The 18,864-nt window shown below is 48.0% G+C and overlaps 1 protein-coding gene across 1 annotated transcript in view; it reads left to right on the plus strand.

Annotated features, from left to right (window-relative positions):
• The first annotated feature begins 460 nt into the window (after positions 1–460).
• FAM174B (family with sequence similarity 174 member B) overlaps positions 461–18,864 on the plus strand; it is a 36,400-nt gene continuing 17,996 nt past the window's right edge. Inside the window, exons 1-2 of the mRNA XM_071212609.1 lie at positions 461–538; positions 1,454–2,181. Of these exons, the coding sequence (XP_071068710.1) occupies positions 461–538; positions 1,454–2,181 (806 nt within the window). The remainder of the gene's footprint in view (positions 539–1,453; positions 2,182–18,864) is intronic.

The following is an 18,864-nucleotide window of genomic DNA, read 5'->3' on the forward strand; positions in this document are numbered from 1 at the left end:
TGCATTTTGATGATATGATAATGCTAGTTCTCTACTCAAGTAACATTTCTGACATACCACAAAAGGGATTATTTAGAGTTGGAAGAGACCTCTCATGTGATCTGTCCAACTCTCTCACCACTGGTGCATGCTTGAATATTCAGGATACATTTCAAATAGTTCCACCTTGGTGATGCCTTCTAATAATCTGCTTACTGTTCATCCTATCATCCCACCCTCACCACCCTCAGTTAAAAGTGCACCACTTGTATGTGGTAGACAACTTCTCTTAATAAGATGGCCCCTGATGATTCCTGCTTCCTGGTATTCATGCCCCGTGTGATCTCCCCCCTTGAGTGCAGAAGGGACCTGTGACTTGTTTCTAACATGGGATGTCACTTCTGTGGTGAAATTTCCTAAGATAGTGACATTTGTCCGGCTAACAGACTCTCTCTCTTGCCCTCTTGGTTTGCATGCCTTGATGAAGGAAAGGCCAGGAGCTGAAGTGGCCTCCAGCCAACAGCCCGTGAGGAACCGAATCCTGCCAACAACCCCGTGTGTGAGATTAGAAGCAGAGCCTTCCCCAGTTGAGCCTTTAGACGAGATGCCATCTCTGTTGGACACCTTGATTCCAGCCTTGTGAGAGACCCTGGAGCAGAGGGTCCAGTCAAGCTGTGCCCAGATTCTTGACCCACAGGAACTGTGTGATAATAAATGTGTGTTTAGGCTGCGAAGTGTGGGGGTAATTTGTTATGCAGTAACAGATAACTAACACACTATTCGATCTTAGTTACGGGTCTCTTTCCCTAGCAGGACCAGGAGTGAGTTGTCTGAGGTCACTGAATCCTTGTCATGTGCGGTTAGCTGTTGACCCACCACAGGAGAGCTCCCTGCTGGGATCCATCCTCAGAGGGAAAGGTGGATCTTGGCATCCTCAGTGCAAGTTCCTAGAGCACCAGGCCAGTCCTCTGGTTGTCACCAGTTCCATTCTTAGGGTGTCTCACTAGAACCTCCAGAATTGTCTTTCTCCACCTGAGCATTACTTAGCTTACGAACCACAGGCAGCAAGCAAATTACTCCCTGGAGCCTGTAATCTCAGCCAGGAAGGAAGACTGTTAACTTCCCTAAACGCTGTTCCGCAGCAAAGGCACGGATGCAGAAATTCACATTCCAATTCAACTCATAAGCAGCAGACCAAGATGCCTGAACAATGTGAAGCCATGGGATAAGAAATTCTTTTTGAGAGAAAGAGGGAAATTGGGGAGATACATGCAATGCATAAGGCATCGGCAATCCACTTTGACCTGGAGGCTTCGGTTTCCCGATCTGGAAAATGGGGCTGACCAAAATGGGGTTGACCTCCGTCCTCTAGTCTTTGCTTTTCAGTCTGACGCGATCTGGGCTGCTGTGAGCTGGCTCTCTGGGTCCCAAATCGACTCTTGACTGTGGATAACAGAAATCACCTGTCTCCTAGGAGGGTTGTCGGATTAAATGCCATCAAGGAAATACACGAAATGCTCAGCACGGAGCCTTGCACAAGGGTGCGTCTGGCTGTTATTCCTTCTTAGGGGGTCCCTGGTCCCCGGGGACTCGGGGCAGTCGGCGGGCGGAGCGCAGCCGGCCCCGGGCCCAGTCGCCCGCCCCGCCCACGTGGGGCCGAGGCCCGTCGAATGACTCCGTGCAACGTGTTGGTGGCGGCGGCGCGGGCTCTTCCGGGCGCCGCAGCTTCCTGCCAGGCACCGCGCAGCCGCCGCCGCCGCGGGAGCCCCCGGTGCAGGCCTCAGCGCTGGCGCGGGACCCCGGGGCTCGGCCGCGCGCGCCCTGCCCGGCCCTGCGCCGCCCGCCGGTCGGCACCATGCGCGCCTCGCCGCCGCCCGCGCCGCTCCTGCCGCTGCTGCTGCTCGCGCTCCTGGCCGCGCCCGCCGCCGCCGCCCGCACAGCCGAGTCCGCCCCGGCGCCGCAGCCCGAGCGCCCGCCGCGCCCGCCGCCCGGCCCGGGGCCCGCGAACGCCACCCGGACGGGGCTCGGGGTGGCGACGGGGGGCGGCGGCGGCGGCAGCCCCAGCTCCAACAGCAGTGGCGACGCCCTGGTGACCCGCATCTCCAGCGTGCTCCGCGACCTGTCCACCCTGAAGGCGGCCGTGATCGTGGCGTGCGCTTTCACCACCGTCCTCATCGCCTGCCTGCTGCTCCGCGTCTTCAGGTGGGTGCGACCGCCCGCTGGCCTCCCTCCCCGGGTGTCCCCGCCGGCGGCGTGGGCGGCCCGCGGGCCCCGCGCGCCAGCCCCGCTTGCGCGCACAGGTGCTCTGGGTGCGCGGCTCAGCTCGGAATCCCGGCGCCTGGGTGCGCTGCAGCCCGCCGTGCGCCTCCCGGTGGAGGGTGGGTGCGGGTGCGTGTGTCTGGTTGCCGCTGGCAGGAGGAAATTGTCTCCTTTTTGATATCTTAAATATCGGGTTCCATGTTCACTCTTTCTGCCAATGCTTACATTAGCGATTGCGCTCTGAATTCTGACTAGCTTACATGGAATTGATTTTTATACCCATTTCATAGATGAAGGAAAAAAATTCCAGAGAGGTCAGGTGTCTTTTCCGAGGGAACAGAGCGGTGGAATTGGAAGCAGCTGTGTCTAGCGAGGAAGGGGGAGGCTGGGGGTGCGGTAGGAGCTGGGACCCGGGATGACCCTTGGTCGTCTCCGTGGCGGCTGGAGACGGCTCTCCTACGCCCCTGGCTTCCCCGAGGAAGGTTAATGGGAGAACGAGGCATCTTGGGCAAAAACTGGTCGTTCTACAGAGACTATGGAAAGTTGCTCAAGTTCAGAGAGGGGGCGGGACGTTGTCTGGGAAATTCGGAAAGATGACCTGGCTCCCTGGAGGAGCGGCTGAGGGGTTACTGGGGATCCAAGCAGGACTTTCCCTTTCATTCCTGGGAAATCCTGCTTTTGCAGGAAATGAACCAGTGTCCTGTTACTCATCCCGGCCAGTTGCAGGGAGATCTGGGCCTGTGTGTTACCTAATCACGGCTCAGTCCTTCCTCTCTCAAGTGTACTCTCTGCGCTTTGGTGTTAGATCACAGGAGCATTGCAGTGCAAGAGCAGAAACGAGCCCTGGAAGGAGAGGGCTGTGAGCGTTGGCTACTGCTGGCCCGGGAAGGTGTTTCCTTGTGGGTCGGTAGGATGGTCCTGAGAAGATGGAGGTGGGGGAACTGGGATCGCGCGGTGACCCCCCCATCCCCTGCCTGGCTCAGCCACACGAGTCCTCACTGCCCTGGTCTCCGGGGCGTTCTCTGGCCTTTCACTGCCCCCCTGCCCTGGTCTCCGGGGCATTCTCCGGGCTTTCACTGCCCCCCTTTTGCCCCGTCCTCCCCACAGCCCTCCTCACTCCCCCCCCACATTACAGGATTCCTGTTGCCTGTCTCGGCCTCTTGGTGTGGCACTCGGGGCCCTTACAAGCTGAGCCCCGTCCACCTGCCGCCCTCAGCCAGCCCCCGGAGCCTCCTCTCTCGGCACCTGCTCCTCCCCTTCCATTCTGCCCCTGGGCGGGCACCTGCTGCTTGCTCTGCTCTGCATTCTGCCCTGACCTCCCTTAGACACCAAGACCCTTCCTCTGTATGGTTTTCCTTGACGTCTGAGTGAGGCAGCTGCTTCCTCTGCTGGCCTTCCCCAGCCCTAACCTGGAGACCCTTTGGGAGTGCCCTTAAGGCACCGTGCTATGTTGTTGCCTTCTGTGCCAGGCTCCCACACTCAGCAGAGAGCCTTGCAAGGCGGGGACGCTCCGTTCCTTCTAGAATCTCCATGCCTGGCATGGGCCTGGCAAACAGCAGTTGCAGACTGAGTTCCAAATTGTTCACGTTAAATAAATATTAATGCCTAGAGCACCTCTGAGCCTGAAAGTTTGAAACATTGAGCTGAAAATAGGCCACCAAGTCCACAAGGCAGTTTACTTTTTCGGTAGGTATTTGAACTATTTTGCCCGTCTGCTCCTTATTACCCAGGAGTGGGGGAGAAGAGAGAGCAGCATGCAGGCAGATGTGAGGGGTTGAGCCATGGCTTGGAGCTGACACCCAGGCCTGGTAGGGACTGGTCCTTGTTTGCTTGGGTGTGGCGTGTTGAAAGAAGGATAGAGCTTGATAAGGAGAAGGCGGCTGTGGAAGCAATCTGCCTCCTTTTCCTGGGAAGACACTTTGTTTCGGGAGAGTCTCCAGTGGACAGCTGTCACCCTGGTTTCCGATAGAGAAAGGGGCTCATAGAATTTTACAGCTGGGAGGGGCCTTGATAGTACATAGTTCCCATATGCGCCTTTGTGGTTCAGTTTTATTCCAGTGAAATAAGTCGTGCACTAGATTCTAGAACACTCCACAAGTCTGTGGCCAAGGCAGGGCCAGCGCCCCATCTCTGCTACTTGGTGGTCTTTGCTGTGGCCTTTCCCACTTCCCAGGCTCCTCTGTGAGCTTGTGCGTCAGGTGTATGGAATGCCTGCCTCGCTGGCCAGGCGTCCTGCTTCCCTGCTCCCTCTTTCGACTCCCTCAGCAAACAGGCATGCGGCCCCCAGTCCTGCCCACCCTACCCCCAGGCCTCCCTGAGACCATCTCACCTCTGTGCAGCCCCCTTCCCCGGGTTGCTGTCCTACCTCATCTCTCCTGAGCCGGCTAGATCCTGCAGGTTCGTGTCCCTGCTCTGGTCCATGCTCCCTCTTCTGCTGGAATGCTGGTCTCATACTGTCCCCACTCAGCCATCCCCTAGTACAAAAAAATCCCTTAGTGTGTGGGCAAGCCTGGCTCTTTGTGACCAGACCCTGCCTCTCTCTTTTTTTATTTTTATTTTATTTTATTTTTTTAAGTTTTTAAAATTAAAGTTAATAGATCACAAAGAAAGTTACATTAAGAAACAAAAAACATGAGGTTCCCATGTATCCTGCTCCCCACCCCCCCACCCCATCATTTTTGTAAATTGTATTTTACTGAAGATATATACATCACAAAAAGAATGTTACATTACCAAATATAAGAGGTTCCTGTATACCCCCTCACCCCCCCCCAGCCCACTCCTCCCACACCAACAACCTCCTCCATCATTGTGGCACACTCGTTGCATTCAGTGAACACATTCTGGAGCACTGCTGCATCACATAGATAATAGTTTGCTCTGTAGTTCACACTCTCACCCAGTACATTCAGTGGGTTAAGGCAGGATATATAAAGTCCAGCGTCTGACCCTGCAATATCATTTAGGACAACTCAAAGTCCCCAAAATGCCCCCACATCACACCTCTTCTTCCCTCTCCCTGCCTTCAGCAACTACTGTGGTCACTTTCTCCCCCTCAATGCTACAATTTCTTCTATTACTAGTCACAATAGTTTGATTATAGTAGAATATCGGTACGTCCACTCTAATCTATATTTTATTCCTTCATCCTGTGCACCCTGGGATGGTGATGTCCACTCCACCTCTATATCGAGAGGGGGCTTAGATTCCACATGTGTGATGGATGCAATTCCTCTGCTTGCAGTTGTAGGCGCTCTTGATTCCCTGGTGTGGAGGTTGACCATCTTCACCTCCCTGTTAGCTGACCTGGGTAAGTCCAATGAACCAGAGTAGGAGCCGCAACTCTGCTGAGGCTCAGGGCCCCGCTGACTGTCTCTCTCTTGAGCCTCCTTGCCTGGCTCTGCCCAGCGCCCTCTGCCTGCTGCTCCAGGCCAGTGGGACTTCTGGGGATCTCCAAAGGCTCCATGTGGCCTTGGCCCTCAGTGTCTTGCTTCACTCTGACCCTTTGACTGTTTTCACAACCGAAACACCATGGTCAACTAATGGCCTTTTCTGAGGAGCCTCTCCCTGGCTCCCAAAGCCCACTCTGATGCTTGTACCTAGTAAGGGGGCCTTACTAGGCTGAGAGCTCCTGAGGGCACGCATGAGGTGTCTTTATCGTCAATGTCTCTGTAACACCTTGTGTGGTTCCAGGACACAAGTTAGTGTCCAGTAAAGATATTTTTAGGAAATGAATGTCAAACTCACAAGTATTTCACAATCCTGATGCTTCTCTAAGTGTCCTCATTGACTAGATGAATGGCAGATGCCAGAAAGCTGTGAGGTAGGAATCATTTTTGGGGTAGTGACTCTTCATTTTCTTAAAAATGTAGATGAAAGGAAGAGTGTAGTAAGTATTATTGCTTATAAAGTAGCAATTCTAGCCTATTTGTGTGTTTTCCCTGAAGAAGCCACATTGCCAGATGTGTTAGTCAGCCAAAGGGGTGCTGATGCAAAGTACCAGAAATCTGTTGAGTTTTATAAAGGGTATTTATTTGGGGTAAAACTTATAGTTACAAGGCCCTAAAGTGTCCAATTCAAAGTACCATAAGAGGTACTTTCTCACCCATAGTCTGTGGCCACATGTTGATGCAAGGTGGTGATGTCTGTGAGATTTCAGCCTTCCCCTTCCCTCTTAAGGCTCTGTGGTCCCGGCTTCTTCTGATCTCAGCTGTAGGTTGGCATAAGGCTTATCTCTCTCCCTGGGGCTACTTTCTTTCCAGACTCAGCTGCTCTGCTCTCTTCACAAGGTCAGCTATAGACTATCAGGCTCATCTCTCTTCCTAGGGCCTCTGCTGTGTCTAACGAGCTGTCTCTCTTCCTCTGTGTTGTTCTTCTCTGTGTAACTTCCATGTGAGAGTCTATTTCATCAGCCCACCAAGGGGGCTGGGACTCAATGCTGACATGGTTGAATCAAAGCCCTAATCTTAACATAATTTAATCAGACATCTCAGCTGAATCTAATACAGTCTAATACAGAGGAACTGACTAATTTACATACATACATAATCTATATCTCTTTTTGGAATTCATAAGTAATATTAAACTGCCACACCAGATAACAGAAAAAAATATGTATCCAAGAAAACTTAAAAGCAAAGAAAAAAATTTTTAAAAAGTGAAAAAATACACCTTTACCCAAGTAATTCCATTTCTAAGGTAGTCACAGTTTTTGCTGTAATAAGTGTTCTTTGCTTCTAATTTTTTTATTTCAATATTTTAAAATGTATTAAGAATTGATTTATGGCCTCACATATGCTCTGTCCTGGAGAATGTTCCATGTGCACATAAGGAGGGTGTATATTCTGCTCTTGTTGGGTAGCATGTTCATGTCCAGTGGATCTAAATGGCTAATAGTGTTGTTTCCTCTTTCTTTATTGATCTTCTATTTAGATGTTCTGCCAATTATTGAAAGTCGTGTATTGAAGTTTCCAACAGATATTGTAGAACTATTTCCCCCTTCAATTCTGTCAGTTTTTGCTTCATTTATTTTGGGCTCTGTTGTGAGCTACATATATGTCTATATCCATTATATCTTTTTGCTGGATTGAATCTCTTATCAATTATATAATATCCTTCTTTGTCTCTTGTAATGTTTTTCGATTTAAAGTCTGTTGTGTCTTACAATAGTATAGGCACTTCAGCTTTCTTTTGGTTACAGTTTGCCTGGACTATCTTTCCCACTCTTTTATTTTCAACCTCTTTGTGTTTTTGTACCTAAAGTGAGTTTCTTGTGGACAACATACAGATGGATCATGCTGTTTCATCCAATCTGCCAATCTCTGCCTTTCGGTAGGGAAGTTTAATCCATTGGCATTTAAGGTACTAAGGTTATAACTGAGAAGAAAGGATTTACTTCTGCCATTTAGCTATTCGTTTTCTCTCTGTCTTGTATACTTTTTGTTACTCAATTACTTTATTACTTCACTTTTGTGCATAGTTACCTTTTTTTAGTGTACCATTTTGATTCCTTTCTTTCTTTTTCTCTCTATATTTTGACTATTTTCCAATGGTTACCTTTGTAATTACAGTTAACATCTTAAACTAATAACCACCTTGTCCAACTGGTTCCAACCAAGGTTTAGTAGTATGCAAATTCTCTACTCCTTCTCTCTCTCTCCCTCTCCCTTTATATTGTTATTGGCTCAAATTACATCTTCATATTTTCTATGCCCATTAACATGTATTTAAAATATTATTGTACATATTTGACTGTTAAGTCATATGGGGGATAAAAAGCAGTTACAAACCAAAAGTACAATAATACAAGATTTTATATTTACCTATGTAGTTTCCTTTACCAGTATTCTTTATTTCTTCATATGGCTTTGATTTATTGTCAAGTGTCCTTTTATTTCAGCCTGAAGGATTTCCTTTAGCATTTCTTGTAGGACAGTTTTTCTGGTAATGAAAGCTTTTTTTATCTGTAATATCTTAATTTCTTCTTCATTTTTGAAAGATAAAGTTAGCCACATATATAATTCTTGGTTGACCGTTTTTTCTTTAAGGATTTAAAATATGCCACCCACTTTCTTCTGGCCTCATGGTTTCTGATGAGAAATCAACTGTTAATCTTATTTGGAACCCTTTGTATGTGACAAGTTGCATCTCTCTCCTGCTGCTTTCAAAATCCTATCTTTGTCTTTGGAGTTTGACAATTTCACTGTGATGTGTCTTTGTGTAGATCTCTTAGAATCTCTCCTGCTTGGAGTTTGTTGAGATTTCTGGTTGTGTATATTCATATCTTTCATCAGTTTGGGAAGTGTTCTGCCATTATTTCTTCAAATATTTTTTCTTTCTCTTTCTCACTTGTCTTTCTGGGACTCTAATGATGCATGTATTGGTACCGTTGATTATGTCCCATTGATCCCTCAGGCTCTGCTCATTTTTCTTTATTACTTTTTTCTTTCTGGTCCTTACACTGGATAATTTCAATAGTCTTATCTTCAATATCACTGGTTCTTTTTACTGCCTGCCCAAAGCTATTGTTGAATCCATCTAATGAGTTTTTGATTTCAATTGCTGTATTTTGTTGGTCTAAAATTTGTTTGGTTTCTTTCTGCTTTTTAAAATTTGTTCATTTTCCTAATTTTCTTAGTCCTTTAGGTTTTTTTTTTTTTTTTTTTTTTTTTAAGGTACCAGAGATTGAACCTAGGACCTTATACATGGGAAGCAGACACTCAACTACTGAGCTATATCTGTTCCCCAGCGAGAGTTGTTTCTTCATTTGTTTGTATTTTTAGGCACTGGGGATCGAAACTGAGACCTTGTACATGGGAAGCAGGGGCTCAACCACTTGAGCTACAGCTGCTTCCCTCCTTTAGCTTTTTAAGCATATTTAAGATGGTTGATACAAAGTCTTTTACTAATTTCCTATTTCTGAGTTTCTGCAGTGATGGGTTCTAGCAAATTCTTTTTTCCTCCTGACTGGGCCATACTTTTTCTGTTTCTTTGTGTGTTTTGTATCATTTTTGTTGAGAACTAGACATCTTGAGTATTACATTGTTATAACTCTGGAAATCTAGTTTTCCATACCCTGTGGGATTACTAGTTTTTATCTTTTTCTTTTTTCTTTTTAGTGTTTTTGAGGGCTGAAGCTATCAATTGTCTTTATGAAACCTTTTGCTCTCAAGTGGGGGATGGAAAAAGAGGGAAGGAAAAAAAGGTACTCCCCTGGATTGAGGGGAGAGTGGGGTGTTTGGAACAATTGCCATCTCAGAGCCAGCCCCTCAGTGATCTGAAATAGCTGATCAAAACACTGATTAGCAATCAGACCACACACCATCTGATTTTGGAGGACGAGGTTCTTATAGCCCACCCTGGAGCCAGCAAGTTACACCAGGAATGGGGGCCACAGTCCCCACTGCTGCCTGCCATGCTGCTGGGGGTGGGAATGGTAGTCAGTGCACAGAAGTGAAATTCATTGGTATTTATTGCAAAATTATAGCTTCTTTCTCCAGCACTTCCCTGGATGCTGTGCAGTGTTCCACTAGACTCTGTAGAGTTTCAAAATAGTTGATTCAAACAGTTTCTGCCAGTTCAGTAGTTGCTATGGTGGAGAGATTGATTTATTTCTGGAGCTTCCTACTCTGCCGTCTTCCCACAATCCTCCTTTGGTTTAATTTTAATAATTAGGAGAGGAATCAAAGATGTATGTGCAATGATGTTTTACAGTTGTTAAAAATGATGACATTGGTGTAAAACACTCACTGTCTATTGTTGAATAAAACAAGTTACAAAACAGTGTGTGTAGTATGAGCCTAGTTAAACAAATAAATAGTGTTTATGTTTATAGATGTGTGAAGATATGTGTATATGTGTGAATGTGGGTGATTCTCTTCCTATTATATTATTCATTATGTATTTCTAGATTGTCTGAATTTATTTGCAGTGAACATGTATTCATTAGTTTACCCCTGTATGTACACTCAGCTCCTTGCTGCATCCTTGGACGTGTCTCCCTGAGAATCTCTACAATAGTGTGTGGGGGATATACCTACGAGTGGGATTTCTGCGTCACAGGGAGAGTCATACTTGATTTCCTTGAGTATATACCAGTTTATGCTGCCATCTGCAGCATCTGAGGGTTCTTATATCCTTACATCCTATCCAACACTTAGTATTATCCAGCTTTCTAATTTTTTTCCAGTCAAATGGGTATAATTTGGTATTGCCTTGCTTTGTTTTGATTTTCTTGATTCTTTACTGCCATTGAGCAGCTATCTTCCTGTACTTAAGAGCAAATCAGATTTTCCCCTTCTGCTGAATCACTTATACTTGTTCATCTATTTGGTAAGTATGGAAAACTATTTTTAAACTGGAGACAATATTAGATGGAAGGAAAGGCTGTTTGGAAGCAGAATGCCCTGTGGTCAGGGTGTCTTGAGGGTGTATGAGCCAATCCTGCCAGGCATCCAGTGGGCTATCCCCCTGGGTCTTTCATTGACACATTTGTGAGGGGCTTGTGAGAACCAAATGGGACATAACAAAAAGGCCATGTCTAGGGAGTAGAAAACTACAGTTGCTCCTAATAAATTATGGTAAACCTTGCAGTGGACTACTATGCAGCTGTTAAAAATGATGACATGGTTGTAACACTCACTGTATATTGTTGAGTGAAATAGGTTGCTAAATAGTATGTGTAGTACAAGCTCAGTTAAATAAAAAACATATACACACATATTATTTGGTTTTATGTTGAGAAACATCTAGTGGTTTTGCATGGGTTCGGTGATTCTGTGCATAAGCCAGAGGCTGTTGCTATCAGTACATTATTACCCTGTGTTTTCTTGGATCCCTTTGAGATCTTGGAGCGAATCCAGCTTTACTCTTTGGTGTCATATAAATGGGATGAGAAACTCTACCACCTTGAAGCCTTGACTTTCCTTTTCCTCCTGGGGATCCTTTCCCCCAGCTCCACTGCCCAGGCCACATTTCTCCCAGGTCTTGTTGGTTGCATGCCAGCCAATTCTTATTTCAAAATCTCTGCAACAATCCTCTTACGTGAAAGGAAGCTTCTCTTTGGTGCTTCCTAGAGGATGGGGGAGAAAAGACAAATTATAGGTGATTCGACATGGCTCAGTGTTCAGGCTTGGGTCAGTAACAAAGGTGCTGTGGTTGATTTCTGTCCTAACGACACTGGAACCCCAGAATCTTAGCTCATTTATTAAGGCAGGTCTTTAAGAAGGAACTATGTTTTATAAAGGAACTATGTTTGCTGCTTATCCTGGGTTTTCCAAATTTCCCATAATGTGTATGAATTTAAATTGTTATAAAACACAGGTTATTTAAAAGAAAAAACAAAAGCTTAATCTTTTTTTAGGATTTAGGAATAGTTACTATTCTGAAGTTTTTAAATGTCATTGCTCATTAGTTTACCAATGTTGTTTTAATAAACTGAAGCTTTGGGCAGAGCCTTGGTTAGACATTCTGGCCCCTTTTTCAAGATTTTGAGAGAGAATGTATAACTTGTTTAGCACCAGTAGGTCATTTTTGATTATTTGACCAAGGACTTTGAATGGGGGGAAAATACATTCATTTGCATTAGTTTTTCTTTTTTTAAGATTTATCCCCTTCCCCATTGTTTGCTCCCTGTGTCCATTTGCTGTGCATTCTTCTGTGTCTGTTTGTCTTCTCTTTAGGCAGCACTGGGAACCTATACTGAGACCTTCTGGAATGGGAGAGAGGCACTCAATGTCTTGAGCCACCTTAGCTTCCTGGGCTGCTGTATCTCTTATTGTCTCTTTCCTCTGTGTTTAAAAAAGATTTATTTATTTATTTATTTCTCTCCCCTCCCCCCCCCACCCCACCCCAGTTGTTCTCTGTGTCTATTTGCTGGGTCTTGTTTCTTTGTCCGCTTCTGTTGTTGTCAGCAGCACGGGAATCTGTGTTTCTTTTTGTTGCGTCATCTCTCCGTGTGTGCAGCGCCATTCCTGGGCAGGCTGCACTTTCTTTTGCGCTGGGCGGCTCTCCTTACAGGGCGCACTCCTTGTGTGTGGGGCTCTCCTACGCAGGGTCACCCCTGCGTGGCAGGGCACTCCTTGCACACATCAGCACTGCGCATGGGCCAGCTCTACACGGGTCAAGGAGGCCCGGGGTTTGAACCGCGGACCTCCCATGTGGTAGACGGACGCCCTAACCACTGGGCCAGTCTGTTTCCCTGTTGCATCATCTTGCTGCTCCAGCTCTCCGCTCTGGCCAGCTTGCTGTGCAGGCCAGCACTCCTGTGTGGGCCAGCACTCCTGTGTGGGCCAGCACTCCATGCAAGCCAGCTCTTTGCTTGGACCAGCTTGCCTTCACCAGGAGGCCCCAGGAATTGAGCCCTGGGCTTCCCATATGGTAGACAGGAGCCCAGTTGCTTGAGCCATGTCCACTTCCCTGCTTTAGTTTTTAATTTTATATGCTACAGAGAAGAAAGAGTGTTAAATCTAATACAGCAAAATCCAGGTTTTTTTTTTTGAAAGAGAGTAGAGAGCATATCCTTGATTCAATTTTCCTTCAACTAAAAATAAAATAAAATAAAATAAAATAAAAAGCCATGGCACATGGACAGTCTACAGTCCCTGGAGTGGTTCCTAACTGGGGAGGATTTTGCCCTCCAGGGAACATTTGGCAGTGGTGGAGATGCTTATTTGTTACAACTGGAGGGGCAGTTGCTACCGGTATCTAATGGGTTAAGGCCAGGGATGCTGCTAAACAGCCTATGATGCACAGAGCTGCCCCCATGTGCCGTTTCCCCAGCCCAGAAAATCAAGAGTGTTGACGCTGAGAGACCCGCAGACATCGCTGTGGGTCTCCTTCGTGTCTGATCGTGGGCAGCTTACTGAGCCTTTCTGGGCCCGGGATTCCCATCATCAATTACAGTTCACGCTCCCGAGGGCTATTGGGATATTTAGAATGAGATCGTGGCAACCAAGTCCCTGGTTCCCCTTTAAACAGCCAAGTGCCCTATCATACGTAAAATATGATTCTGAAAATAATTATAATTTACACCCAACCCATTGATCTTGCTTCTGCCCATAAATGAGAATACAGCCATATGGCCAAACTAATCAGGCAGGTGCATCTGCCTTTGAGCTTTTTTACAGTGATGTTGGTTACTCTTTGGCCCATGTGAACCTCCCTGAAGAATGCCCCTCATCCCCCAAGGACCTCTCCCTGAGTGGAGGGGGTGCCTCCCGACTGCCCTTATTCACAGGGCACCTGCTGCTGCTTCCTTTGGTCAAATTGGAGAGGAGGGAATTCCCTCTTAAACTCAGCCCTGACTCCTCTGGCTTACGTGGCTTTACCCATAGACTCTCAAACTTGAGTTTGGGGTTTTTGCAAACACAGATGCTCCTTGGGACATGAGGCATGTCTTGGGGTGTTAGTGGAGGTGGGGGGCTCTGTCTGTTCCTAGAGAGCCTCCTGCAGCGAGGGTCATGGGAGGGAAATTGAGAGTTAAGCAGAGAAGGCTTGAGGCATTGTGTCTGGCACTTGAGTTTCTACTAACCACTTAGGTTAGTAACCATTTACAAAGGGAAGTCCTGGGACCCTGAATTGAGAATCGTGTTGTTATGGTTTCACTTCGGAAGTGTGGCTTTAGTCTAAGGGCGATGTGCCAGGAATCCAGAGCTGGTGTTTATTTTCCCAGGGGTGCAGCGAGGAGGAAATCCTCTCCATCTGCAGGTTTGGAGCTGAGGAGGGGCTGTAGCAAAGGGCCCAGATGGAGGGGGCCAGAGGGGAGCACAGGGATCCTGCCTGAGGCACTGCGGTGACCCTGGGGGAGGGGTTTCTTTGCATTCAGAGCCCTCCTCATCTGTCCCCTGCTTTGTACGGATGAGGAGACTGAGGCTCAGAAGGGGGAGGGGTTTACTAAGGCTTCTCAGCAAATTTGTAGGAAAAGGAGGATTTTAGCCCCGGTGTCTGAATGCTCAGTGTGGCCCTTTCTGGGCCTCCAGGATGTTGGGGACTGGGCTTTGGCCTTGTCCAGCTGGGTTTTCCCGACCCCAAGCCAAGGACCCAGCAGACAGCACAAATCAATGGACCCTGCATCCTTCCCAGGGTGTTTAATGAACACCTATTGTGACACAGAGGGTGCTATGCTGGGCTTTGTGGGAATACATCAGAGGTTTCCACTTCCGTCTGGGAGACAGTGAAATGCCCTTGAATAGTCCTTGGCAGATATAAAGAAGTCCAACTCAGCGGGGAGCAATGTGTCAAGAGCAGCACCCGATACATGGCGAGAGGATGTCACGGTGGGCCTGGACGGGGACAGGGTGGTCTTGGGGGGCTTCCTGGGTGTGGTGGGGTGGATTCGGACTTGGCAGGGTGGGAGGAAGAACAGGTGCTTCAGGGTCGGATGGGAGAAGCAGATTTTGCTGTGTGTAGGGTTTGTGAAAGTGATCGTCTGGACATCATGATGATGCTAATGGCAACGGATGCTTGGTAAGCCCTGCCTGTGTACCTGGCTCTGCGCAAAGCGTCTTACATGCGTTTCCTGGCTCCTGGGAGGTGGGTGCTGTGGTCGGGTCCGTTTTACAGGTGCATGGTAATGGAGTGTCCTCCTGCTTTGGGCGATGCAGCTGGTGAAGGGGGCGAGTCTGACTCCCCATCCTGCATTCCTCGCCCCTCCTGTCGCAGTGGAGTTTGGAAGACATGGATTCCAGCCGCAGGAGTTTGGGATTTGAGGTGACTCGGCAGGGCAGATGGAGGGTTTGAACCCAGGGGTGAAGTAGCTGAAAGGACTGCTGTAGAAATGCTGGCCTATCATATTAGGGGCCCCATAAGTATTTTTCCGAGTGAGTGGGCGAACAGTGCTGTGGCTGCAGTGGGGGGTGTGGGATGGCTGGGGAGTCCTGTGGAAGGTGCTAGAAGGACCAGTGGGGAGGACTGGAATCCCAAGTGGACATAGAGGAGGGAGAAGAGAAACAGGAGAGGGCCTGGAGAAGGAGTCACTGTGAAGGGGACGGTCAGGCAGGGAGAATGGCTTGGCAGGAGAGAGGCTGAAGGTCAGGTGAAATTACTTGCGGCACCGCCAGCTGTGAGGGTCGGAAGCATCTGTGGAGAAGTGCAGGGGCTGGCGTGAGGGGCCTGGGGGTGGCGAGGACTGACCTTCCCACCTGGCAGGGACAAATGGATGCTGAACGGCCACTTAGGATGCATATCCCAAAGCTCCGGGCAGGAGGACCCTGGAGTTCCCAGGCTTTGGGGTTCTCCTGGCCTATTGGAGAGTCCTGCAGCTGTCCTTGAACCAGTGGAGCTGCCCCCAGGGGCTGTCTGCTTTGCTTTAGGCCTCACATCCCTGAACGGGCACCTCATTTAAGAGGAAGTGGGCCCAGCCCTTTGCAAACACACTCGAGAGCTGGAGGAACAGGTCTTGGGGCGTTTGCTGTTGACATACTTCAGGTCATACTTGGGGTGTGCTTATTTTGTCTCGGAAGAATGAGACTTGGATCTGCCCCTCGGGGATTGTGACCATTGCTCCATGGTTCTCCTGGACTGGAAGAAAGATGCGCTGGTTGCCATTTGTGTCTACGCTGCAGTGTTAGGGAGAAAAATCCTGAGACTTGACATCGAGCCCTAGGGGCTGCTCAGCCCATGTTGCCCAGTCCATGTGAAGCAAGCCCCCAGGAGTTCTCTGAACCCGCAGGTGCTGGGTGCAGGGATTGGGCTTCAACAACCACAGAGCCACTTTGTTCATCCCAAGGGGATGGTGTCCAGGATGGGGAGGGGGAGGAGCTAAGTGACACGAATGATGTCCAGTAGCCCTTAGTGTGATTGGGCTGCTGGTGAGCAGGACCCAGGTTGAATGTCCACATCATTGGATCCTTCTGGGCTCCTGATTTTTAGCTGAATCATTAAACATCACTCATGCTTGGCAGTCGTGGCCAAATAAAACAATGGCAGGGAAACTAAGTCAGGATTGCAAAGACTACAAGAATTGAATCTGGCCCAAAGACATGTTTTTTTCTTTTTGGTCTGCACAATGTTTTAAAAAACGGAGAGAGTTGAGAACATTTGAAAATTGAGAGCCTCCATAGAAAAATCTAGATCTCCTGCTTCTCTTGGCAGATGGGGATACCTGGAAATGTAGGACCTCTGTTCCATGTGATGGTTCTGGGCTGGAACTGGGTAGCAGCTACCCCACTTACCTGGCCAGGGCATGTCATCATTGCTCCTCGGTTCTCCTTGCTGGAAGAAAGTGTGCTGGGCACCATTTGTGTCTTAGTTTGCTGGGCTGCTATGACAAATACCACACACTGTTTGGCTTAGCAACAGGAATCTGTTGGCTCACAGTTTGGATGTCAACAAGTCCAAAACCAAGGCGTCAGCAAAACCGTGCTTTCTCCCCAAAGTCTGTAGTGTTTTGATGCTGGCTTTCGCAGTCCTTGGTGTTCCTTGGTTTGCATCTCTGCCTCCTGTTGCTGGCGATCTCTCTTTCCTTGTCCTTCTATTTCCACTGCCTTCCAGCTTCGGGTTCCTCTGTGGCCTAATCTCACTCTTGGCTTCTTCTCTTAAATCAGGCCTCCTGGAATAGGGGTTAAGACCCACCCTGACTCGGTTGGCCACACCTTCACTAGTCATAACATCTTCAAAAGAGCCCACTTACAAAGAAGCTCACGCCTGCAGGAACAAGGATTGAGAACTTACCTTTCCTCAGGTACCTAATTCAGCCTGCCGCTATCTGTCCCCGTGCTTGTGCTCTTTAGGCCCCCCAGGCCATCTACACCGGCTCCCCTAGCCACAGGGCTCTGGGACTTGAGGTTCTGACCTGGTGCTTGGAGCCATCGTGCGTGCCTGGGGTGCCAGGTGCTGCTGGTGGGGCGAGGCGGGCAGCGAGCAGCCCTGGGACTGGGGTAAGGCGTGGAGATGCCCTGGGCTGGGGAGAGGCGCCCTCACACCCCTGTGTTCAGGAGGCCTTGAGTGCTGCGGCCTATTTTGAAGCTCCTGCTGGCACTAGAGGAAAATGCTCGGCCTCCATGACTTTCCAGTTGTCTCAAGTTGTCCTCTTGGGTCAAAGCAAAATGAGATTCACGTCGCATGGGTGTTTGCCTCTCGGTGCCTTGTTGAAACTGCTTGAAAAGGGCGGTGTTGGATGGAGCACAGGGGCTGTGCCCAGGCCAGGTGGGCGGGAAGCTGGCCGCCGGGAGCGGTAGCACGGTGGCCTGGCTCAGGCGCAGCGGTCTTGGTCCCGAGACCCAGGGCTAGCCCGAGGTCCTGGGCCCCCTCCAGGACACACGCCCCGTTGTCACTGCTTCCTGCACACCTGCTGCCCTGCACGTGGGCGGGCAGGAGCAGGGCTGGAAACTGGGTCCCAGTGTGGGGTTTTCCAGGCAAGGCATTTCTTGTTTTCTGAGGAAGAAGGTGCAGAGTGGAGCTCAGAGGTTAAGAATGTTCCGGAAAGGCCTCTACCAGGAGCAGTAGGAGCTTCTGCTTCCCGCAAGCCTTAAGCCACGGGAACGCAGGCAGCACTGCTCCGTTTGCTCTCCTGCCCCAGCATAGCTATTAAGTATTTCATTTCTATTTTCTTTACTAAGTTTTCCTCTGGTCCCAGCCTGCGTGGGCTGGAGGAAGGTCTGCCAAAGGGGACAGCCTGACAAACTAATTCCATTTTTAAGGTTTATTTTAATTATTTCTTTTGACCTGTGTTTCTCCCTCCCTCCCTTCCTTCCTTCCTTTTAAAAACGGGCCATATAGTCACATGGTTTAAAATTCACAAGGAGCAAAGGACTCTATTGTGAAAAAAATCTTCTTATTCCTGACCCTCAGCTACCTAATTTCCTTCCTGTGATGCTATAAATTTCTTGTGACTCTTCCCAGAGAGGTTTTATGAATACAGAAGCAAATGTACTATCATCTCTCTCTCTCCACGTACACACACACCCATAAATGTATCTCTCATCTCTATTTTTTTATAACAACTTTTTTGAGATATAATTTACCTACCATACAATTCACCCAGTTAAACTGTACAATTCAATGGCTTTTAGTATATTAACAGAATTGTGCATCCATCAACAAATCAATTTTAGGACATTTTCTTCACCCCCCCCCAAAGAAATCCTGTACCCACTAATAGTTGCTTCTCATTTCTCCCCAATGCCCTTTCCTAGGTAACCGTTTATCTACTTTCTATGTATGGATCTGCTTGTACATATAAATGAAATGTCATATAAATGGAATCATGCAATATTTGACCTTTTGTAAATGACTTCTTTCACTTAGCATAATATTCTCAAGGTTCATCCATGTTGTAGCATGTGTCAGTTCTCTGTTCCTTTTTATGCCAAGTAATATTCTATTGCATGGATAAGTCACATTTTATTTACCTAGTCACCGGTTGATGTACATTGAATTGTTTCCACTTGCAGGCTATTATGAATAATGCTGGTATGAACATTTATTTACAGTTTTTTGTGTGGACATATGCTTTCATTTCTCTTTGGTATGTATCTAAGAGTGGAATTGCTGGGTCATACGATAACTCTACATTTAATTATTTCAGGAACTGCCAGACTGTTTTCCAGTGTGGCTGCACCCTTTATATTCTTACCAGCAGTGTATGAGGGTTCTGATTTCTTCACATCCTTGCCAAGAATTGTTATT

This window comes from Dasypus novemcinctus, chromosome 3, assembly GCF_030445035.2.
Source record: "Dasypus novemcinctus isolate mDasNov1 chromosome 3, mDasNov1.1.hap2, whole genome shotgun sequence".
In the NCBI taxonomy this organism is placed as follows: Eukaryota; Metazoa; Chordata; class Mammalia; order Cingulata; family Dasypodidae; genus Dasypus; species Dasypus novemcinctus.